The 25,165-nt window shown below is 40.5% G+C and overlaps 2 protein-coding genes across 2 annotated transcripts in view; one reads left to right on the top strand and one right to left on the bottom strand.

Moving 5' to 3' along the window:
• Positions 1 to 1,983: 1,983 nt before the first annotated feature.
• Positions 1,984 to 24,670, bottom strand: EXOSC7 (exosome component 7). Its single transcript, XM_065665515.1, has 8 exons — positions 24,467 to 24,670; positions 23,101 to 23,202; positions 22,346 to 22,440; positions 15,587 to 15,752; positions 11,087 to 11,157; positions 6,387 to 6,510; positions 5,297 to 5,452; positions 1,984 to 2,119 (listed from the first exon to the last, which is right to left on the bottom strand). The coding sequence occupies exons 1-8, from the start codon at positions 24,521 to 24,523 to the stop codon at positions 2,015 to 2,017; spliced, it is 876 nt and encodes a 291-aa protein (XP_065521587.1). The 5' UTR covers positions 24,524 to 24,670; the 3' UTR covers positions 1,984 to 2,014.
• ZDHHC3 (zinc finger DHHC-type palmitoyltransferase 3) overlaps positions 24,627 to 25,165 on the top strand; it is a 38,344-nt gene continuing 37,805 nt past the window's right edge. Inside the window, exon 1 of the mRNA XM_065665508.1 lies at positions 24,627 to 24,838. The gene's annotated coding sequence lies outside the window, so the exon portion shown is untranslated. The remainder of the gene's footprint in view (positions 24,839 to 25,165) is intronic.

The raw sequence follows: 25,165 nt of genomic DNA, 5'->3' as shown, positions 1-25,165 counted from the left end.
TCTGTCCTTAGTAAGAGGTGGAGAGGGAATGAGCATACATTCACCTCCACAAAGGAGTCAGTTAACATGCTTGCAACACAAGTTTCTCTTCCCTTGCCAGCTCTCATAACAATCAATTGAAAATTAAAAGGCTCTGGAGAGGTGATAAGCAGCATCTTAAATGATGTAACTTGCAAAACACTTGGAGATCCTTCAGCTGGAAGGCTACGTAGACATACACTATTATTACCATGTTATAAAATTCACCCTGGAAGTAATCTGGGTAGCCCTTTCATATCCAACCACTAATCTGTAATAAAACAAGCAACAACTATTCAGCTGTGGTCTGACTTGCAATCCTCGTATGGATTAAGCATCTTCTGAAACGTTAAACAATGCATGACCAAACAAATATTGCCTGTGGTTAAGTCTAAAGATAGTGTAAATGTTTATCCTCCCTTCGGTCTTCTTTCTACATTTTTTCACCTAGCTCTGTGCAGCAAGGACTTTGGATCGCAGCAAGGAATGTGGATCACAGCTGTTGCAAGCTGATGGCAAGTTAGTCTTTGCCTCACATAGAATAACTCTACTGGAGTGATTAAAGATATGTATATAAAGCTATGTATAATGATTGGCACTTCTTGGTGTGCTACTACATGGCACTATCACAACCTACCTTACTTAAGTACCCTTACTTAAGGTACTGAAAAAATCCCACCTTTTCAAAATAGACATCTTGGGCAAATTTCGTGGGACCTTTTTAATGCATTTTTTAATTTGAACCTGCCTGCTCCTTGTAGTAGTAGCTACACATACCTGAAATACACAGTAGTACTGTACCTTGAATGGTTATGAGAGTGAGCTCCAGGCACAGGGCTGAAGCCACTTGGGGACCTTAAGTACACTATACATTTTAAAGTGATCATGACTATTCATTTGAGTTTTGTCCTATATCTACAGCTCTTCCTCATAAATGCCTTCCCTTTCTTCCCACCAGACATGTTCTGATCGAGGGAATGTTCTTAATCTGGTATTAGGAAGTTACACCAGAAAACACTGCCTAAGATCTGAATGATTCCTGGGTTATGGTAGTAAATTTTACCATAATGTTTGTTCAAAACAATCCTTCTAACACAGCTAAAATAACCAACTTCTTGAAGATCAACTTTTTCCTTTGACTTCTTCCATCTGTTGAAGCTTTCTATCCTGCCAAATAAACATTCTTACTCTTTGCTGGGCCAGCCAGTTGATGCAAGGAGAGAATGCACTGTTTTGAAGACCTGGAGATACAATTTGATTGCCTACCTTATTTGCCATCTTCTATCTTTCCCTGGAAAGGAGTATTACTGACAGCCACTATGCTTTTCCAGCTGAATTATCAAACTCTTAGAAATTCAGTTATTTTTCCCTTCTCCTTAGCCACCATGAGAGGTTTTGGCTAGGTTACTGTTGTACCTGTTGGCAAAAGGGATAAGCAGAGCTCTAGTGAGTAAAGAAATCTTGGTTTAAAATACGAATTGAAAACTTGGAACTATGTTGTTTTATAGTAAAATCTAACCAATTTTATTCAAAGATAAGTAAGATAACTTGATGAAAGAATTCCACCAAATGCTGTTCTCATCTGGCTGGTGAACAAAAAAACAAAGTCAACAGGCCCAAAACTTGGCTTGTGCTGTACCAAGGACAACCCCATACACACTCTAGAACACAGGAGCTGGTCTGCAGAAGTGGAACACATGGAAACAGAACTAAGTGGAACCTACACCAGTCACTCTTGAAAACAGACTCAAGCACTTCCCAGGCAACTGCATCAATTGCTGGTAGTGCATTTTCTATGTGCAGACAGTTACCCACACAAAAAGCATCTCAGATTTGCTTAGTCACATTGAACTGTAGCCTTCTTTTCTTGGTAAGATTTGAAAAGTCTCTTAGCCAGAAGGATAAAGGTACTGGAGCAAAAAATAGCTTTTTTCTATATACAAACTGACAAGATCGGACCATCAGTTGAAACCAGTTTTGAACATTTAATAAAAACTCATCCTAGAAATCCAACTTTCTGCCGCGACGTCCCCAAACTCTCTTCTTCATCCAGAATCTTCTGAAGGGCCACGTGCAACGCCTTGCCTACCTTTTTCCCCGTCTGCAATGCAAAAGCAGCAAACCGAATATGAGACATATGCTTATTAACAGGAAGACAACTCTCACAGAACACTTCCTTTTGACAAATAGTTTCCCTTTAGTGATTCATAGGCACCAGCTGGTGTAATAAAAATGCGCTTTTAATTAAGAAAAATAATGGCAGTGGAAGTTTCATTTTAATTTGATTCAGATTCAGAAAAATCTACACATAAAGGCAGTGCTCACACTGATCAGAAAACTGTTCCCTGATCATTAATACTGGATCTGTGCAGTGCGTGATCACCCAGGAATACAAATTAAATTCACATCAAGCACAAGCACACATTCGAACTAAGCAGCACATCTGGAGAAGAACGTGGGGGTGCTGATCATTGAGAAACTGAACATGAGCCACTTCAGTGTGCACCTGAGCCCAGAAACCCCCGTCTGCTGGGCCGCATCAAAAGCAGCGTGAGCAGCAGGTCGAGGGAGGTGATCCTGCCCCTCTGCTCTCGTGAGACCCCATTTGCAGCCCTGTGTGCAGCTCTGCTGCTCTCAGCATAGGAAGGACATGGAGCTGTTGGAGCAAGTCCAGAGGAGGCCACGAGGATGATCAGGGACTGAGCACCTCCTGTATGGAGACAGGCTGAGAACATTGGGGCAGCTCAGCCTGGAGAAGAGAAGCTGTGTGGAGACCTCAGAGCAGCTTCCAGTGTCTGAAGGGGGCTACACGGACACTTGGAGAGGGACTCTTCATCAGGGACTGTAGCGATAGGACAAGGGGTGATGGGTTCAAACTGAAGCAGGGGAAGTTCAGGTTAGATATAAGGAAGAAGTTCTTCCCTGTGAGGGTGGTGAGGATTAGCTCCAATACCAGCCTCTTCCCACATACAGGTACTGTGGAAGCTACAGGATAAGAAACCATCAGGCAATGCAGAAATAAAGATCTTATGGCAGTGCCTATTAGGCTTTTCCAAGGATTTCCCTGAATGACCTGAAAGAGTGACTCCATACAGAGATGAAGAGAACCCAGCTCTCCCTAAAGAGCCACAGATTAAACTAGCTCTGCGTTTATTAGCTCCTGATGTATGCAACAAAGCCTGTGCCTGCCATACAAATGACCACAAAGCCCTGTGTCACCTCTTGATGACAACTGCCAACACCATGAGCACACAGATCTTAAAGTAAGGTACATTTCTCATCAAAGAATCAGGTGACAGAATACGGCCCAGAATATAGCCCAGACTCTGGACAAATTACTGTCAAGGGAAATATGACAAGAGCTTTGATGCAGCTGGGTACCTGCCTATCCTAGACACTCTTGAGTCATGCTAAATAAAGGGGAGAACATGGAAGCACTGCTACAGCTCTGCACTGAGACAATGATCACAACAGCAGTCTGGAGTCCTGAGAGGTGATAACACTTTGTGCATTCTTCTCCTCAAACGCAGGACAACATCACTCACCCCAGGTCAAAGTGAATGAGAAGTGTGCAGAGCTTTGGTATTGACACAACGCTGTTGCCATCTTACTCCTGGCTTGCCTCCCTTATGGCTTGGATCATGAACTCAGTAACGCTGCCAGCTTCCCAAACTTTCCCATAAAGCTGCCTTCCTAAGAGATTCGTCCTAGAACATCTGTTCACCACCAGGCAGGGAGGGCTGAACACCCTCTGACGTGCTACCAAATCCTTACGGAATGGAGGTGTCAAGCAAGGGTTACACAGCTCCTCCACTGGACATTCCCAGGCCTTTTTGTTTGTCTTGGTATCCTAACCAGGATGCCGAGTTTGAGGCAGGGCTAAACAGATACTGTTTGACCTCCCAGAAAGCATCTTGTTTTAACCCTCACTCCTTCAAGCCGCTCACCACTCAGGAGGGAAGACTTCTTCCAAAGTAAGTGAGAGACACAACTCAGCTTAAGCTTCTAACTCCTTGCACCACAGGTAGGGACAAGTTCACTAAAGCTCTCCAGTAGAGTAGGGCAGTTTCAAGATTTCCCATGGTTACCTTCTGTGCACATCTGCTCAGTGTTTAGATGAGCATCACAGAATCCCAAGCACAGCCTTTGGGGGAAGGCTACACGAGGCAACTGCACAAGTTTATTTCCTATTTAGGGCTCAATACAGAGTGAAATTAATAATCAGCTGGCTCTGACCAAAGCAGCCATCTCTTTGTAACAGCTCTAGACCCAAGACCTCAAGTCTTCTATGACACTGAGTTAGAATTGGATTTGAAATCCATTAAGGAAGAGAAATCAGATGTCTACGGAAGTTTGGTTTCTTTAGGATGCCAGATTAGTGATCACAACTCTACCAAGCTAAAGGGGTGACATCTCTGAATGCAAATAAAAAGCCCACTGGTACTACCAAGATTAGCACTCTGATCTCATGAAACAGTTGAAGTGCCACATATACTCAGCATGTAATTTCCACTTGAGATCAATTGTTTTCAAACTTGGCTCCAACTTCTGCATTCCTCAATACAGCCACGCTGAAACTAGCTCTGGATCTTTAGGAAACAGAGCCAGTTTGAAGTGCTTAGTTTTCATTCTTACTCCAAGTTCAAACCCCACTTCTGTCTCATGTTCAAGGCCAAACATGAGAATTTATACTGGAGAACAGATACAAAAAGAGACAGAAAAAAGGTTTAAAACGGAATTCTTATGTGGATGTGAACAACATCCAGGTACTAATATTTTCATGGAGTGGGGGCAGATTAGAAACCCAGTAAAAGAGCAAAGAAAAACAACAGTAAAATGAGAACAGTAAGCTTATCACAGTTGTACTAGGAAAGAATACCATGCACTGGCAATTCAAAGTACCCCTCTACTCTATAGGGACTACTTCTATAAAGACTTCACCATGTTAGAAGTTCTGCTCTTTCTGTCTTAAGGGAAAGAAAGAGAGAGGGAACATGCTCTTTAAAAATACTCTCAAAGTTTATCAACTTAAGCTTTACAGTCTCACAGCTGTGAAGTACTTATCTGAAACAAATGTGAGCACCATAGATTTCAGGTATCTAAAAGTTCTGGCTAATATCCATTCACAGTAGATTCTGTTTCACAGGGTCCGTGATCTTCAGCACGTCTCTTGCACACTTAATCAAAGCATAAAGATCTCTGCTCTTTAAGTCCTTGCTGCAGCTTTTCATATACACAAGTTCCAGTTCATTGAAGACAGTAACGGCTCAAAACTTACCTCCATCATTTCAAAGATACTCTCAGGATCCAGGCTGCCCCTCCCCACTTTCTTTATAGAAGTCAGGGCGCCTTTACTGGTCACAGAAACAAGCAGGCTGGCCAAAGAACAGGCTTCTTCCTCAAGGGTAGCATCCACCACATGCCTATAGCCAATCTGTAAGTTAGTGACAAGAGGACATAGATGACATATTAGTGTGCAATTGTCTAAGCTCTTTATTAAGATGTTAAACTGTGAGTGGCAGCTCTGTTATCTATAGCCTCCCATCCTAATATCATGTGGCCTCTAGCAGCTGTCAGAGACTGACTTGACAGCAGAGTATTTACACAGCCTCTGACCTCAAACTGTGTGTATGTACATAAGAGAGGCGAGATAAGCACGTCACTATTTCACACTGGTTTTCAATCTGACCATCCTTTCATCTATTCCTTTTCTCCCCCAACTCCAAGCACAGACTTTCCCCCCCTTTAAGTGAAAACTGTACATCCTAACACACAGGTGAGTCCTCACTTCAGTGATGGCTTTTCTACTATTTAGGCAGCTTGCTTAAAAGAAACGTCAGACAAGCTTTCAGGTAACTAAGCAAATGGCTCACTCTTGCAATGGAAAATGCAGCGACCAGCAAACCAACTGTATTAACTGTGTGCTACGTATGGGGAAGGAAAACAAAAACCCGTTTCAAAGGATAGTGTTGCACCCATGAAAATGGAGTTCTCTCCCCAGAAACAAACACTTGTCGTGTAACTCCAGGCAGATCACACAGCCTCTGCCCCTCACAACAATGGCCTTTTGTTTCACCATACTAGAGGATCTGCTGCTCTGGGTATTGAGCAAGAATTAGATGAAAAACAATAATTCTTCTGCATGCAAGAAGATGCATCAAGTAAAAACTGCAAATCTCTGACTGCAAGTCAGAGATGGGGAAAAATAAAACCTTATTCAGTTCTTCTTAATTAGGAAGCTTGAGATGAACAGATACATACACAGTGGACACTGACTGTATCTGTAATACAAGTTTTATCTCCAGGGAAGAAAATAAACAGCAGGTGAAGTTAACAGAAACTGTAGGTCAGGAATTTGTTAGGCTTACTTTGCTTAATGTGACAATTAAGGGCACATTCTCCACATTAAGTCGAATGCAATCGTAAGGGTCATCAGACAGCTCAATCTCTTTAGAGCCTTCTTCATCCTCCAGAACACGCACTTTGGGTATTCTGTGGAAACAAAACATGCACAATCATTGCCAGAACAGGTAAGGAATATGGTTGTCACACATCTCAACTCCAGGAAGTGCCCTTTCCTCTAAATGAGGCTAAAGTTTCGGAAAAAAATCCAGAAAGTTTTCAAAGTATTAACAACTCAAACCCTGAGACTAGGAAGAAAACATTGGAAATGGGAAGATATCTGGGATAAGAGCATCAGATTTACATCAGTCAAACCTTTGGAATATGAAGTGGTTTTTACGCTAATATATGGGGAAATATATGATGCACAAATCAATTCTGAACAATTCTTTATCCATCTACCTGGACGTACAAGAAAGAAATTACCAAGATTGAATCCTTTCATACCGTGGTTGCCAACCTTGCAGACAACAGTAAAGTTGTCAGAATTACAGCAATTGCCCTACTTGCCAAAGCTGTGACATCAATACCAAATACAACTAGTGAAGCTGTTCAGGAAAGAATGACACTAACTAAGGACACTTGGGCTAAAGGTAAAAGATGACATTAGTAATATCCTATTTCTTTGGTGAGATGGGAAGATTGGCAAGATATTCTCACTCTTTAAGAGGTATAGACTCTACTGTTCTAAAGGACAGATACACACAGGCGATAACCAGGGCTAAAAACCCAGGCAGAAATCCAAGAGATGCTCTCCTTTCAATTGTGAGTGATGAGCTCCTGCGCAAACGAGCTTGTCAGACTCCCTACCAGTGGTACATATATTGTATGGGTGATAGCCATTTAATGGGAGTTTTATAGGATGATTTAATGCAGCTTTCTTGGCATAATGAGTAAAGTAATTTAAACCAATTTACTACAAGATGGTATCTCAAGTAGCCAAGAATGTCAGCATCTCATATACTCTCATTTATCCAGGTGCTCACTAGGATGGAGTACTGACTGAGAGACTTGGCTGTACCAGCCAGTAAAACCTACACGCCATAATCCTCTTCACTCTTACACATTTGCACTTGCAAACAGAATGTATTTCAAGCCATCCCTAGGAAGCTAGCTTCAGTAACCATGTGGAATGTAACCACAGTCTGGTTTCATATTAGTACTTTTACAGTCGTGCTGTGTTTTATAACTACGCTCTGGAGGTTACATTGGTTTACGCATTCTGTATCAAATCTCTTTTAAAGGAGGAGGAGGAAGGGACTGATTCAGTGAACATCCCCCCCCCCCCGACACAAAGTGGTTATTTGCTGTTCCCTGGAAGAGTATTTTAGCTATTTCTTGCTCAGAGTCCTAGAGGCAAGTACTTCATAACAGCTAAGCCTGCCTCAGTGAGAACAAATTGCCTACAAGCCTGAGCCAAGCTAAAACTATAACTTTCAGTAAGTGGAACAACTCTAATGTGTTCTTTTTCCTGAAATGAAACTCAAAATGCTTTGAAGCTCACTGGAAATGCATCAAAGCCTATTTTCAAGTTTAAAATACCCCACTAAAACCTGATGAAATAAAGTCACAAGTTGACTAACCCTCAAGCTGCCCAGAACAATGGACAACATTGGACAACAGCCTAGACAAGAAGTGGATATGCCAGAGCAGCATTTAAAAAAGAAGGAATATTTCAGGAAAACCTCTGAGATCAAGCAGTTTTTAACTCCATCCTAAACCAGCTGTGAAACCAGAGCAATGTTCAGTGTGCAAGAAAAAGTTGCCAGAATTAATACCTGAAAAAAGCCTGCAAAGAGCTGTTTGGCCAAGAACAGACGAAAGAAGTACAAATTTGAACTACTACAGAAGCAAAAAGACAAATGATCCAACACAAGTATCACAGTTACATAAAAAGGGGGTGTATATATACACACAAAAACTAAGCGTAGTGTAGCACAAAGCACTTCCAGAAGACAGATTTTCTCTCCCAGCTTCTGAAGATTTCCGTTAAGAACCAGCTGTACACATTTACTTTGCAAACAATGGCAACGGAGCTGGTGCAGGGCCTGAAGCACAAGTGTCAAAGGGAATGGCTGAGGGACCTGGGGGTTCAGTCTGGAGAAGAGAAGGCTCAGGGGCACCTTATCGCTCCCTACAGCTGCCTGACAGGAGGTTGTAGTGAGGGGAGGGTTGGTCTCTGCTCCCAAGGAACAAGGGACAGGACAAGAGGAACCGGCCTCAAGCTGCACCAGGGCAGGTTTAGATGGAGCTGAGGAACAATTCCTGCCCCAGAGGGTGCTCTGGCATTGGAACAGGCTGCCCAGGGCAGGGCTGCAGGCACCGTCCCTGCAAGTGTTCACACAGCGTGGAGACGAGGCCTCAGTGCCATGGGGCAGTGGTGGCCTTGGCAGTGCTGGGGAACGGTTGGACTGGATGAGCTTAAAGCTCTTTTCCAACCTGGTTGATGTTGATTCTGTTTACTTTTATATTTTGATTCCTTAAACTAATCAGGGCAGAAATCTGTACAGCAGGACTTAAGTCACATAATGAACACTGCAGACCCAGGTTTCACAACTACAAAACCAGTTCTCCTCTTGGAAGTAGGCATCAGTTCTGCTTCTACCACGCTGCCTGCCAAAAAACCATGACATCTGCGAAGCTATTGTGTTAGAAACTAGCTTTTGTAACTTGCTTGCTTTCTGTTGCCTTGGTTGCAAGTAGGCACATTCCACAGGATCAAGATTAATGCTAAATCCTAACTTAGCTACTTGCACATTTTGCAGTACCTGGCAGACAAATCTAGCCTCAAGCACCTTGGAGACACAGAAAAGAAAGTCTGATATCTGCTACCTTTTGCATGTGATCCTGATATGTATTTTTTAGAACACAATGAATAATGCAAAACTTTGAGGAGTAAATGTTCCCCCCAAAACAGTCATATCTGTTGTAGACAGATTATGAAAGGCAAGTAAGTCTCAGAAGCAAACACGTGAAGTCCAGAACACTTGACCTGAACTGATCTTCAAACTGACATCTTGTCTTGCTTGGACAGTAATATGTCATGGAGAGCGGGCAGCTACTTTAAGCAACCTTGTATCAATCCAAACAAAACTTAGTAGGCACCAAGGGAAAGGGAGCAGGGCAGTGAATGAGGACAACAGGTTTTCACTTCTAATTTCACCCCTTGACGTTCTGAGGTCATATGAGATGAGATGTACTAGCATTCCCTGGTCACATCAACAGACAGGATTTGTACAGGTAAAAATCAACAGGCTCTGCATTGTGTCATATTGTACCACATTCTGATTTGATACCTTCCAAAAGACACTGGATGCTTGCCCATAGATCAGATTATATGGAGGCTACAGTTGTCAGAAGAATTAAAATAAAGGAGAATCATGAAAATAATTTCTGGGAACATGCTGCCCATGTTCCCAAGGCAACAGATTTTCTTTATTTATTTAATTACTTTTATATGATACCCTCTCTTTATTCAGAACTAGGGTTCTGGCTGACATAAGGAAAAAAAGACCTATTTATCTTGTAAATAAAGCACATGCCTTGGATCTGCAAAACAACTCACATGGGAGCAACTATTTTTACTGTACGACTTTTGCATCCTGGCAGCTCACACAGACACAGGCATTTCTTCCTTTCAGTGCGTTGTCAACCATGTTGCTGATAGTGAAAAGTTACTGTTGAGAACTTGATTAACATGGGAAATTTCTCAGCAATATACATAAGCTGTAGTCTCGGATGGATTCTCCCTTATTCCCTTTTAAAGTGTTTCTAACCCGATACACTGCCTGCCTTCAGAGGTGTCTTTCCCTCTTGCATGTATTTTTCCAGCTCTAGTGCTGTGTGCTGAGTCCCTGATGAATAAGCCAAAACTATACCGGTGACTTTAGAAAATCTCTAATTTACAGCTGAAGAACCATTTGAAAACACTTTCAAACCAATATATATTACTGAATATTACTGAACGTTCTCAATATACATATTAAAATGTTATTGAATGTTTTCATTAACACACACACACACACAGAGCACCTGCATCATTCATTCTACCCGATTTTGTTCTTTCATTCTCTGAATTAAAACGCATGGGGTAAAGTTCTTTTAAAGACAAATCATTTCCCCCTCCTCACAATCTCTCACTACCATTTTTTCCTCTTCATTTTAAAAGAACTCTAGACTAACAGTTAATGAGAAAGAACATCAGAAGTGAGAAATCACACTTTTTATAGCTACAAATCACACCTTTTTTTTTTTAGTTACAAATGAGTAGTCACACTGACAGAGGGCTTCTTACTCAGGAGCATCACACATCAGTAAATCCTTCTTGTTTTAAACCTACAAGGCATCCACACAAAGGCTTTCAATGACCTGCAACTAAACCATATGGTCAAAGACAATTTTTGGTAGATCTGGCTACAGATATATACAGTTATACTGTGAGCCGAATTGTGCATATAATGCAATATAACACTTGATTCAGTTTCTAACAACATTAGTTCCTGTTACTTGCATGCAAATGGACTGCCTTGTATTTGAATGCAAGTTGCCTTGTGTATTTCTTATTTAAATACTTAAGCATCAAAAATTATTAGCTCACAGAGTAAATGATTAGCTCTTCCCCTTCCCATGACACTTCCATTCACATGAAAGGAGATCTGTGCTTTACCTTGTGTTAAAGAGAGCTGCCTTCACTGCGATAGAGATTGCATCAAAGAGGTTCCCACCACATACCAATAACTGGGGAAGAAAAAAAGAGTCTCTTTAAAAGAAAATCAGGCTAGTGACTTTAAACCAAGTCTTCATTTTACTTCAACCTACTTGAAAAGGCACAAAATTAAGAACCAGAGCAGATTTTGAATACACAAAGTTGTCTTTAAAGCCTGTCTATGAAAAGAAACAGATAGGAAATTAAGATTTCAGCTAACTGTATTACACATGCAAAACAGAAGAGTTGATGCACTTCATAATAAAATTCATGATAAAATTTAATAATAGAAGCTGAAATGAAACCACTGCTGTTCTTACTCTTCTTGTGCTAAGGCTCTGAACTAGACTATGACCAGAATACCTTGTTATCAACTCACCACATTCATTCTTTAATGTTAAATCAAGCCAATCCACTTTCTGTCCTTTATTTCAAAGAGGAGTAGTTTTAAAATATCAACTGGAAAACCCAATTGGTAGAATTGTTTCTGAAGAAGCGATGCAAATTGTCACCCACAACATGGCATAAAAAAAAATAGATACTGAAGGTCTAGTTAGGATGGCACATCATGATTTATCCTCTATTCTTTATGGAAATGGAGTCATCAGCAGGTTTGCCTTGCAGCTGAAAAAGATCTAAAGAAATCCTGATGTCACATTCTACTTGTTGGTAACACTGTCATTTGAATCAAAGTGTGTGGAGGCCAGCTTCTTCTCATGAAGATCAGGAAAAGAACAAAGAGAACAGCAGCACTGCACACTAGATAAGAGTGCAGGGCTCCCATAACCACTAATACCATCTCTAGGCTGACTTACACCTCAAAGATGCATGTAGCTATAGCCTAGTGCTAGATCTCTGCAAAGCTCCACTCTCAGCTGCCAGTACTATTTTACAAACACACACACATCCCTACCATGCATTTGAGACTACTTCAGCAAGAAGATACAGGTGCTTCTACATTACAACAAGCTATGTTGTCTGAGAGCAAAACCAGTTTTGCAATATTGATTGCACTGACTGATCTTCAAAATCTACTTTAGAATGAGATAAGCTCCTGTGCTGGGAGCAAATCACAAATCAGATATTCTGGAAAGACAGTTTATTTTTATGAATACAGACTGAATTGTGTGAAAAGAATGACAAAAAGTTGGGATAGAAAACTAAATACAGAAGTGATCAGATTATTTCTCTGCAAACAGCTGCAGGATACAGAGAGGTTAACTTGCCACTTTCAGTTATTATTGGATTTTACTGGCTAACACAATAAGCCCCACAGTATCTTTGTTATTAAAACACAATCATGGGATGTGCCTGCACTGTTGCTAGGCTTGTTCAGGCTGCTGTTCTAAAGCCTCATTTGTGTTACAGTGGCACCTACAGGCTAAGAACACAGCCTGTATCAAGCATGGTATGACCATTCCTCCAAGAAGTGAACACTCTCTTCCCAGCTGAAGCATCTTGTACTGAGAGCCCACACTTCTTTAATTTATTCTTTTTATGAGCTAAGAAAATCTGCACAACTGTGAGTTATGGGAAGCAAAGGAGTCTTTAGAAAAGATTGCTTTTTTACTGATATGCAAATGAAAACATTAGTTGGGATGAGGAAAAAAAGGAAACATTGTAGATCTTGCCTTATTCTAAGAAGTTTCTCCTCCAAAAGGACAGATTTCTAATAGGTTTTTTCCCAACTGGGAGGAAATAGAAAAGATGAGAAAATCCTCTAAGGGATGCTCAGTAGTGAACTGCTAAAATTCCAACTAAACCTAAGGCACCCCCTCAACACACAATGTATTGTGATTGGGTAGGGAATGAAGAGATTGGAGAGATTGCACACTTTGATTTTCCTTGTGCAGCACAGCAAGCTGCTGGGGCAAATTACGTGGAGAAGGCTACATATATATATAATATATTTATACATATACATATGAATATATATATGTATTAAACCATCAAAAATGCCTAAAAGCTTATCTCTGACATCAGTGGCTTAGAAGGGAAAAGAAATTGAAGGAAAGACAGAGAGGGGGAGAACACACTTAAGAGTTTTGCAGTACTGTGTATCTCCACATTCATGAGCTGTTCTTTGGAAGTGGAATGCCTTCAATTATTAAGAATGGAGGCATTTTGAAAGGTCAAGGTATATATTCTTGACCTCTGATATGTGTGTCCTTATGTCTGCATCTTTGGGGTGTCTATAGTTGAAGTTATTTTCTTTCCAGTTTGATTGTATGCAGTCATAGCACCTCCCAAGTACAATGACAGCCAGACAATATTTGAGAGATGTTTTTAACTGATACAACTGCGCAAAAGACACTCTTTTCTGAGGTTGCATACCTCAAGTTACATTCTTTCTGTGGTTTTGCCCTCTGGAATAAGAGACCTGAAACCAAGTACCTTCCCACCTGACCACAAAGTACCAGGATTTTCAAGCTTATGACAGATTTAAGGCTTAAACTCCTTAAACTCCAACTTAAGTATGCAACACAAACATCAATGTGAAGAATTTCAAGGAATTTTGAGGGAAAACACCATTCAAAGGATTCAATAAGCATGGTTACATTTAGAATCTGCCTCCCTTAAATGCCGAATGATTTGTGTCTTATATCAGCATGTCAGACTTTCACCATGTACTATTAAAATAGAATTCTATAGGAATGATTCAGCAATGGCAACTTCTCTATAGGTATCAAGCACTCGCATCAACTATATCACAGCTGATATACATTCCTTTAGAAAATGAAATAGTGCAGAAACCTCAAAAATGTGAAAATACAGAAGCCTAGGGTAGAAAAAACCAGAGAGACACACCACAATGAGTAAATGTTAACAGTATCTCCTTCTAACTGTACCAGCAGCTCCTTGATGGCTCACACACAAAATCCCTGCAGAATATGACATTAAAAAGAATCAGTGTTTAGTCCTAATTATGAACCTACAAAGCTTCTTTATTGACACTGTCAACAAAGCTAAATGTAAAATTCATCACATAACTTAGGTCTTGACATCCATGGCCAAGTTGGACAGAGCTTTGGGCAACATGGTCTAGTGCGAGGTGTCCCTGCCCAAGGCAGGGGGTTGGAACTGGATGATCTTAAGGTCCTTTCCAACCCAAACCATTCTATGACACAACTAGTAGCATAAAAGTACCAAAACTTTCTTTCTCTGTGGCTGTGGATAATCAACAAATTTGCCCAGGAAGAATCAAACACTGACCAGTTATACCTCATACAAAAGCTATACAGAACTACTTCTGCAGCAGTCAGCTTTATGGAAGTCTTTGTTTATGCAGGGTTTATGCAATGTTAAGCAATGTGTTGCTTAAATAAGCACAGCATTTAATATTCTGTATCTCTGCTTGTAATCACCTAGTAACTAAAGGCCCCAGTGTGATTTCCCAGAACTAACACTTCATTCTCTATTAAACTATGCCAAGCTCCCAATAAGCTAGTGACTAGGACTGTTAAAAGCACTCAGCAGTGGTACATATTTGATCATCCTGTATGCGCATTAAGCCACACATGGTGGTCTGTACCATATCTACTATAATTAGGCTAATGCTACTGCTTTTAAACACCTAATGGACTAGTTTTCACATTCATTTATGTCTTAGTCTAAATGTACCTGTTTTGTTAAACAAAACCCAGTATTTGTTTTTCCAATACAGCTTAGCATTCTGCAAATCATTTCATAGATGTTAATGGATTCCTGTGAATAAAATCCCTCAACATATTTTCAGTTACAAATTTGAGAAATAGAAACTCAACTTTGGACTAATAAGACTTGGCAATAATGCTCAGGAGAGTCTGACTTGCAGACTTCCATTAAATTCCCATGACAGAGTGCTTTAGATGCAGCATAGTTTGGAAATTAAGCTGCTGCCTGCACAAGATTTATATGCATACCATCCAGGTTCCAGTTTTTAAATGAGAACAAATACTCAGTTTCTCTTCTACATTCAATACATGTATACAGCTTCCATCAGAAAGTGCCTAGACCAAATGCTGACTTTTGCCAGAAAAGTTTCTATTGCACTTCATGGAATTAGTACTGATAGTAGTGCAAGGAGGTAGAGAGGATGGACAATTATGTTAGGGCTAACATACACCCATGCTAAATTACACCCATTGGAACAATACATTTGCTGTTCTATCTAGCTTGGAAAACAGTGTAGCTTTCTTTAGTGGCAATTTCCTTGTCAGTTTAATATTACTGATTTTTATGAGACAGATCTGGACTATTCAGTAGTTTATTAGCTCTGCAGTGGAGCAGCAGCATTAAGAACAGAATAAAAGAGCAAGCTAAAAGTAGTGATTATATCTAGACTCACAAGAAAATGGCCATCCATGCTGTGAAGCATTGTATCATAATATGACTTTTTATATGAAAATATACATGGTTATGACAAGTCAATCAGTGCCTTGAAAAACCTCCTTCAGTCTTAGTTTTCATTCCCTTACTTACCAACACATCAACGTAGAGAACCCAGCAGTGCTCTCTGGGATTAATACAAAGTGATTTCAAGTCTACGCTGTTCTCGCTGCTAAATACTGTGTAGAATGTACTTGTTATCTCTGTGCCAAGTTCTTCTCCTCCCCGGCCTTCAAATTCAGGAGTAGCATTTGCAGAACTAGATAAAGAAAGAAAACATACTTTCACCTCTGAAGCAGCCAATACGCAAAGAACATTCCTTAAATATAAAACATTAGACATATCTAAGGATTTCTTTGTACAATAAGCACCCTATCTGTGAAGAAATTATTTCTATTTTCCATAAGAAAATGTCTTGAGGCAGATAATATACCTACATTTTGCTACAAACTCTGATGCTAATTAAATTCCACTATCTTCAGTTTAAGTTACAATACTGAAGTTGGTGAATCCTCTCAGGGATTATTTCTTAAGCACTGTCATCTTCTATCACCTCAGCCCTTTCAAAAATAAAGAAGTGAGAGAAATCTGGATGAAGTTCAGAACAGCTAACAAGACAGCCTGTTAGAGCTGAATGTTAAATTAATAAGAGGGTGGCTAAGAGGAGAAAGATGTGATGATGTGACAAGTAGGATATGTTTTATTTTCCAAGCTCCATGACTGCCTGGACTTAAATGGTAATTTCTTTACCGAGTGTACTCCCTGCTATCAAGCTCATTATTTTCAGCAACTGCAGCTTAGGGAGAGCAGCAACTAAAACCCATTTTTTCCAGAAGGGATCTGGCATAAGTGAGTGCTTTTCACTTCCCTGATTCCAACATAATAACAAACTTTTTTTATGAGCAGTCATGCAAGAAAGCCCTTCAGTGCTGGGCCTTGTACATAAGCTAAGAGCAAAACAGAACAATTAACAATAAAAGATAACAGGCCTATAAAACAAAGTTTCCATCACCAAGTCACAGTGAAATAGAGCAGAAATGTGCAGAGATGCATATATAGCAAATTAACAAATATTCTGAACTCAACCTATGGTTTATACTGAGGACCTGTGACACATATGGCAGATCTTAGTTTTAAATAAACTGGTCAGACCTCCCCAGATCAATTTCTCATTACAGAACATAGGAAAGGTGGTTATTCCATAGGAGGAGTTATGATGAGATCAAAATCTAGACTAGCAAAGCCTTGTATTCTCCTGGCTGGGCACCTCCCAGTGTCAGTTTCTCATGTACATTTTCTGTATACATGACAATACAGGATTTTAGCTCTTCCAACAGGCACGCTGCAGGAACGCACACATACAGCATGAAACAAAGTCTTAGAATATAATCCCTTAAAAAAACCCCCACAACTAAAGATCCACATTACTTAGGTATGACTTAAACCATCATGTGAACTGTATCAACAAGACTGGGTTTAAACTTAAACAGGGGAAGTTCAGGTTAGATATAAGGAAGAAGTTCTTCCCCAAGGGTGCTGGCACAGGTTGCCCAGAGAAGCTGTGGCTGCCCCATCCCTGGCAGTGTTCAAGGCCAGGTTGGACAGGGCTTGGGGCAACCTGGTCTAGTGTGAGGTGTCCCTGCCTATGGCAGGGGTTTGGAATTGGATGATCTTATGGTCCCTTCCAACCCAAACCATCCTATGAGTCTATGTCTGCAGAGCCTATAGGCTTACATATATAATTACCTATTATTATTCTTACCTCCAAGAATTACCTCAAAGTATTTCTCCCAACTTGCTCTTTTGCAGAACCAATAAAAGCTCAGAATGCCAAGAAAATCTACTTGATTTTACAGAAATTATATGCTGCTACTATAAACAGACAGCACCATACATGCTTTTTAAACAAATACATTACTGCCAATCAACCACTGATCTGTGCTTCCAGACAACACTTGCAACTCAAATAGGCATTACAAGTGCGACACACACTATCGGGCAGAATTTTATAAGACAGGACCATATCGAAGTGTAACTTAATTCTGGAAGCTTGCCCAGTCAGGTCTTCAGGTTGCATTAAACAAGCACTTACCCACAGAAGTAGCTTTATTCCGTTTAACCATTCTGTTTAAAGTACAGTTACACAAGCATTATGATTCCTATAAGCTGAAAAGAATTATACAAACCTCAAGCTGTACCTCATTATTATTTCTGAACAGAAATTATTATTTCTAAGCAAAGTTATATCAAAAGTTATATTTTTTAATTATAAAGAGATGATTTCTTTGACAGTTAGAAGGAATAACATAGGACTCAATTGGAATATCACTGCAAATGCATCTTAATTCCATTATCCTTTTAACACTTCAGTTCCTTGCAATCCAAGTGAAATAAAAAAGCAGGGTACTATTATATTGACTATATAGTAAATACTGCCACCTAATGCTGACAGACTCTTGCAGTAATTTACACTGGATAAGTGTAGCACACTAGTAAGAGAAAAAGACATAACATTTGTTTTATGGAGCACAGAAAGGACTTAGTAGTGGCCAGCCAGAGCACAGAATTTCTGCTCCCACACAGAATGTAATTTTAAATACTTTCAAAACCATTTCAGTGTCACACTGCATAACAATTAAGATTCTTCAAGCATAATGATGCTTCTATCACAGATCTCTACTGAATGTCAAAACTGATGCTGTTACAGCCAAAACCTTCCTCTTACAGTAGTTAAGTACTCCCCATTTGTTGCTCAGGACATTAGAGAATCACAGGATCAATTATTAGGGCTGTAAGGGACCACTGGAGATCACCTAGTCCAACCTCCGCCAAGGCAGGTTACGTATCTCCAGAGACGGAGACTCCACAACCCCACTGGGCAGCCTGTTCCTGCCTGAAGAGAGCAGTCAGGTAGTCCAATCTAGCCTCATGAAAAACGTTCAACTTCATTAAGATATCATTAAGTATCAGCCTGAGGTATGTCACTACTAAAAAAACAGGAAAAATCTATCTTTTGGATAGGAGAGGGTTAGAAAAATATGAGAACAAACACAATATAAATAGCTCTTGTTCAATCAAATAATACGGCATAAAGAAACATTGAGGAGATGATGTTGATCGTTCTCAACTAAGGTGATATCAGCTGTACCCATCTCATTCCTCATGGAAGTCAGTACAAACTTTGACCTCTGCAGCAACTTTCAATCACTGTTAACATAAGTAATGAGTGTTTCTAACATGCACTATCAGTCTCCTTTGCCGAGTTTTAACCCCATTTTTTCTGGTTCTGTCCACAGAAGACATGGGGAACATATCCTGTATCTCTTTGTAGCAGCCTTAACATATTTGAAGATTATTATCATGACTCTCTTCCATTGTCTCCCTACTAAACGACTGAAATCTCACAGGCTGCATCTTCCAGTCTTCTGATTATTCCTGCCGCTTACTTCCAAAAATATTACTATTAAGATACTATAATCTACAAGGTAATTAATCATAACAGAGACAAAACAGCTAATGAAACAAAAGCTTGCAGCTATTTTCCTGGTGTACAAGGGCTTCCTTACACAGAGGATATTCTTCACTTAAAGCCATATTTACTTCTATTGACCAATATCAGATTTCTATTTTTCTACTAAAAGAAACATACAATCATTTTAAACAAGAAGGCAGGTTCACTGTTTTAGACTCAGCATTAAGTTAACCACCTCGCCAATATTCCTCTCTTCCAGAAATCAGCCACAAAACATCACACTTATGAAACGCCTGAACTGTAAAGACAGTCCAAGAAATAGACCTGAATTCAGGTCCAGATGCTGTCTAATGGTGTGGATATGATTATGGTGATATTCAAGCTCATGACACTACAAAGAACCAGGCTAACAAGGGTCTGGATTTAGTCTAGTCAAACTGTTAACTCTACCAATATGGATGTACTGATTCAGGTCTTTGCCTAGTCAAGCACTGTCACCACACTTCCCATCCAAAAGAACATCTACTTATAGAGTTTGAAACAGTTGTACTCAAGCCAAGCACCAGATAGTGTGTCTCTCTGAAAACTGAGCTCAATCCCATTCAGTAGAGCATACATATTTAGTGGACAAATTATCCTAAAAAACTGTAAAGACAATTCTTTCAAAACTCATTAGTTTGCGTCTACAAAGAAAAGTTACCATGATAATGGGTTTATGGTAGGAGGGAAGAAGAGGAGGAAAGGTTTCTTTTCTGCAGCCACCATTCAAGTGATACCTTCAGCAACTGCTCTGAAATTTGTTTCAAGTTGACATTTTCCCCACAAAACACAATGGAACAGTATCTGAGGATCACCTAAGAGCAGGCTGATGTGGTTGTTCTGCAATACTGTCATCTCTTATGATCTGGAGAACCACTTCTCAGCTATCCTTATCTGATCCAGGCTCCCATGCAGGCATCCCAAATAGGCCCACTCCCCCAGCTTCAACAAAAGCATTTCTGGCCTTCAGAGTGGAGAAACAGTTGGCCACACTTGGACAAATACATTCCTTGTTGTCCTAATTCCACAAACAATAACTAACACTCAAGAAATTCTAAAGTCTGGTTTTTATTTCTGTTATTGGTATTTCTCACACTTTGAAAATGATAAATCTTTGCCTCAGTCAAAAAAAGTAATATTAGAAGAGCCCCAAAACTCTAATGTGACAAAAGCAGGCAAAAGAGTCTTTCAACATCAATGGCCAGGATGACCGTCTTCTCCAGGGCAGTAAGGACATCTCATAGGACATGGACTACTTGTTCTATGAAAATCAGTTTCTAGTACCACACATCAGTGCCCCAAAAATCACCTCTTCCAGAGACTTGCATTAAAGGCTGTCTCAAAATGAGACTAAATGTGATTCTAGGTTAAGGACTCAGAGCAGAATGAAGAGAAATGGAATTTTGGGGCAGAGAATTATATACATGATCCAGCAAGTGATTATTTTCAGCACTACAAGAAACTAAAAATTTCAGGAAAGAAGCATTTTAAGATAGCAAACACTGCAGTCCAAGTTTTTGTTCTTAATTCCAACAGTGTAAAAGCCAAGCAGAATGTAGAGGAATCTCACCAGGAGATTGCAGTTTATCAGACTGTGCTCAGTTACTACCACCCAGTGGCAGCCTGGAAAAGCAGAGTATCGCCACCATCTATTTCCGTTTACAGAGAACAAGCTGCTGCCACTTCACATGTTGTCTTTTGGATCTTTCTGGAGGTTAAAGGTCACCTTTCCCTGACAACACAACTATGAGAGAAGTCATTACCCTTCTCTAAAATACAGGCTTTTGGTCTTACTTCACAAGAAGTAAGGATTACCTATTTCTAGAACTGACAAGATCCATCTTGCACAATACTGCTGCATGTCCCCATCCCATCTTCTCATGGAGCAGAGATTAACAGTTAGAAAATAAAACCTAACATTAATCTACTGAGTTAAAGTTTTTCTAACATTTATTTAAGTAAGAAAAGTGTCACAGAATTGCAACATGCCCACAGATCACTTGTTTTAGTAAGGAGATATCCCTGCTGTCAGTGGACTTTCTTCATGTAGAAACCATCAGAAGAAAGCCAGTGCTGTTTAGGATATTTCATACACGAGTGTTATAAAGCAGTCAAGCTCACATCTCCTCCAACAGCAGGACTACACTTGAGAAGGTCATTTTCCTGTCTGGTATTTTTTAAACAGTAGTCACAGACAATTAGCTCATAGGTGAGTCCTTCCCTCTACCAGTTTCCACAGTTAGCTCGGATCTCATGATATATAGAAGCAGTCTCAGGCAAGGCTGCATAATGCGAGAGATACAAATGACAAGGCAGATACAGCTAGTTAGGTCAGAGAGATTACCAGAGACACAGTTACTTAGTAGCTCTCATACACCATTAGTAAAGCTAAGGTATTGGCTTAGCATCAGAGTAGCAACATTTTTTGGTTTTAATAAAAAAAAAACCCAAAACATCACATGCAACGAGCTAACTTGACAGTGCCAAGGCTTTTAAGAGAGGTTCCCAAAGCACCCTGTTTCACGAAAAACCATTTTAGGAAGTCTGCAAGACAAGCATACTGTAGTTTCAGACAGCAGACAGTCTGGAATAACATTGAGATATCACTATGCTGCCTCAGAGCAACCTGAAAACAAGAACTCCCAGTTTTCTTCTAGCTTCCTTTATGATTTGTGCACTGTGAAGACTGTAAGGCTAAATAACAGTCCTCTTCTAGCACAAAACCACAAATACGATTTAAAACTAATTCAATTTTAGTTAATGAAATACTGATTCACCAATAAATACTATATCCAAATGTCCTAATTCATTTTATATCTGGAGTTTACAGTGAGAATATTTCTTCTTTTAAAACAAATGGATCTGTAAAAAACACACTTCAAACTTTTTCTCCTGCTTTCATAGACAAAGTAAACCTTTAAGTACAGTTAAAGTACAGTCTGTAACAGTCAACTCTTTCCTTCTGGAATACTTCACTTTTGAAGGAGATTTTCTGTACGCTATCAGTGTAAAAAGACAACTGCCACTGTAGTCATGAAGTCATGTTAAATGCATGTGTAATTGAACCATTACTCCTTTCCAGCTGCAGCGATGTTCTGCAATGTACTTTCTTTTTAACTTTTTTTTTTTTTACTCTTTAACTCCTACTGCTTTGCTTATTTTGGGTCTGCAGAACCAGCAGAAAGTTTCTGAACATTCACCACTGTTGAAACATTAAATTAACTTGTTTCTATTACTCAGATCCTTAAAGGTTAGTGGAATGAAGGTATAATATTCAGAAGAATGGAATTACTCATTTATTCCAAATATTAGATCTATTTCCTCTCTTTTAGTATACTAACCAGTCAACACAGAATTCCAGGTAGCCTTCATCTGGCTTCTCTATCTTTGGTGTCCCCATTTCAGCCTTTACTCCTACTAAGATATCAGTGTTTCCCTGTTTAAAAAAAATAAAACACAACACATTGCACAACTGGAATTACAGTCACACAACTACTCAATTTAAATGCCTAAACTGATATTTCTACCTTTTAGTTATCTACACTGATAATTCTATCAGAATGAACTAAAAATAAGTCTAGGTTTTGAAAAAAGAAGAGGCTTTAGAAGGACAATGTTAAGCCTAAGAAGATTCTTCAAATATTAGCTTTCTCTAGGTTAAAAAGACACTCTTACTTGTTCTGGAAACAGCTATTTCTGCATAACCTTTATAATATTGCACAGTGTATTTATCTTCTTCACATTCAACACATGCCAGAAGTAGTTTTGCTTTGCTCTAAATGAACAGAATTTTTTTCTAGGGATAAGGCTCAATAGCAATTTCAGTTTTCAAGATTAAATGCTAGACTAGTTCAGACTGAAGGCTGTCCAGCTACTTCATAGTCAATGTAGCTCAAGCAGGTTAACCCAGCCCAAACAAATTATATAGCCTGGCGTTATTTCCTTAATCCAAGAGTTTCAGTTAGTGTTATACACACACACCACTACACACGCATACACAAACCCACCTACAAATAGCCTCATCTTATCTTAAAACTAGTCACATACACCAGAAATTTCATCAGCAAAGTACACAATCTCTAAGGAATTTACCTACCAGCTTTACTCTTGCAGATCCACTTGTGTTTGATACAACATCTGTTTCTACTTCTGCACATCTGTAGTCTTCACAGCCACGACCATCTACACGAAGATCCTCCTGCATATGACAATCAATACATTGTGCTTAAGGGAATCAGTAATGAAAAGAAACAAAAGAAATAATGAAAAGAAACAAAAAAAAGAACCTGTGCTTTTAAAGTTCTTTTTTCCTATGCCAAACACAGCAGTAAAAAGGATATAAAAGCAATAGCTGTAGCTTCTCACTTAGGCACACAACAGAACCAACTGCACGCTTCCATTTAAATCTCTTTTATCCAGAGCTTGCAACAGGTTCTCTGCAGATGGACATGAACTCCAGCATTAAGTCACTTTAATACCAAAAGAAAGCTTCAGACCACAAAACTGTAAAAGTCTCAGCTTTAAAACATACTTTACCTAATGCCACATGTGTTTTTCCCAGGACACCAAGTTCTGTACTTTTCTATCTGTAATTAGGACCCAGCAAACAAAAATAACCCACCAGCCTGCCAAATGCTTTGATTTGTTTTTATTTCAAAAACAGGTATTTTGCACCCTCAGAAACTATATAGCTCATTCCCATTAAAACAGTTTTACTTGCAGTAAAATACAGTTTCTGTCCTTTGCAGAATCCTTTTATCTTTAGTATTGCTCCCCACATGTCCTTTGCTTTCCCTTCTCAGTCCACACACTATTCCTTTGTCAAATGACAGGCTAAAACGCTACGCAACAGCAAAAGACTTGAGAAAGAGCACAGCAAGGGGGGGAGGAGAACAAGACATGAAAAAACAAACCCCCGTCCTGCTCCCAGCCTGCTTCCCGTCCCGACGCCCCGTTCTCAGTGTGCTTTGGTAATTCTACACCTTTTTACAAGGCCTGTAGTTTCCGGACAAGGGGGAATGGCTTTAACCTGCCAGAGGAGAGACTGAGATGAGCTCTTAGGCAGAAGCTCTTCCCTGTGAGGGTGCTGAGGCGCTGGCACAGGGTGCCCAGAGAAGCTGTGGCTGCCCCATCCCTGGCAGCGTTCGAGGCCAGGTTGGACACAGGGGCTTGGAGCAACTTGCTCTAGTGTGAGGTGTCCCTCCCCGAAGCAGGGGCTGGAACTGGATAAGCTTTAAGGTCCCTTCAAACCCAAACCACTCCATAACTATCACCGTAGAGATTCCCCGTCCAAACACCAGGAAAGCTCCATCCCTGCTTCCCATTCCACACAGGGAGCAAACACGGGGAGGGGATGGGCCTTGCCCAGGGCAACAATACCAACAGGCACAATCCGAAGATCACCCCACTCGGAGGGGCACAGGCTGCGGCCCCCCCAGACCTCCCGCCGCCGCCACCGCTACCTGTACGCCATGCACGATGTAGAGCTTCTCCGGCTCGCTCAGCACCACAGCCGCCATACTGCCGGCTTCCTCCCGCCGCCGCACCGCGCTCACGCCCTTCCGCTTCCGGCGCCCGCCCGCCGCCGCCTGAAGGCGGAACAGCACTGAGACGCCATTACTGCCCTTCCGCCCGCAGAGCGAGGGCTCTTCCTATGGGCAAAGCAGAGCCTGCAGCCCGTAAATCCCTTTCAGTAAGGCTTTCATAGGGAGCAGGCTATTTCTTGGACGCGGTGCTCGCAGAGCAGCCCGCATCCTCGAATAAACGCTTCTTCCGAGGAGCTGACACGATAAACCAAAGGGGTAGCGCCCGCTCGCTGCCTGCCGTGTGCTGAGGTAATATCTGCTGAAGGGGAATGCGAAAGTACCTCTCTGCTTAGGGACGGCTCCCGTAGGCATAAACCCCGCGAGAGAAATGGGGAAACGAAGAGGTTTTCAGCTCGGAGGAAGGACCGAGCGAGGCGGGTTGGTGCGGGAGCAGAGACCAAGTGCTTCGGTTAGGAGAGTGCTGATGGTCCTGTGGCACATATCCCTGGGAAGGGAGCATGGGAAGTGTAATTAACAACACATACATTAAAAGAATAATTAAGGCTGGGGTTTTTGACAGCCTTAATTCGAAGTTTCAGAGCAGTGAGTGGTTAACGTAAGTTTAACACTTTTTTT

This window comes from Lathamus discolor, chromosome 2 (genome assembly GCF_037157495.1).
Source record: "Lathamus discolor isolate bLatDis1 chromosome 2, bLatDis1.hap1, whole genome shotgun sequence".
In the NCBI taxonomy this organism is placed as follows: domain Eukaryota; kingdom Metazoa; phylum Chordata; class Aves; order Psittaciformes; family Psittacidae; genus Lathamus; species Lathamus discolor.
The sequence above is the reverse complement of the archived record's forward strand: the minus strand, read 5'-3'. Positions and strand labels throughout refer to the sequence as shown.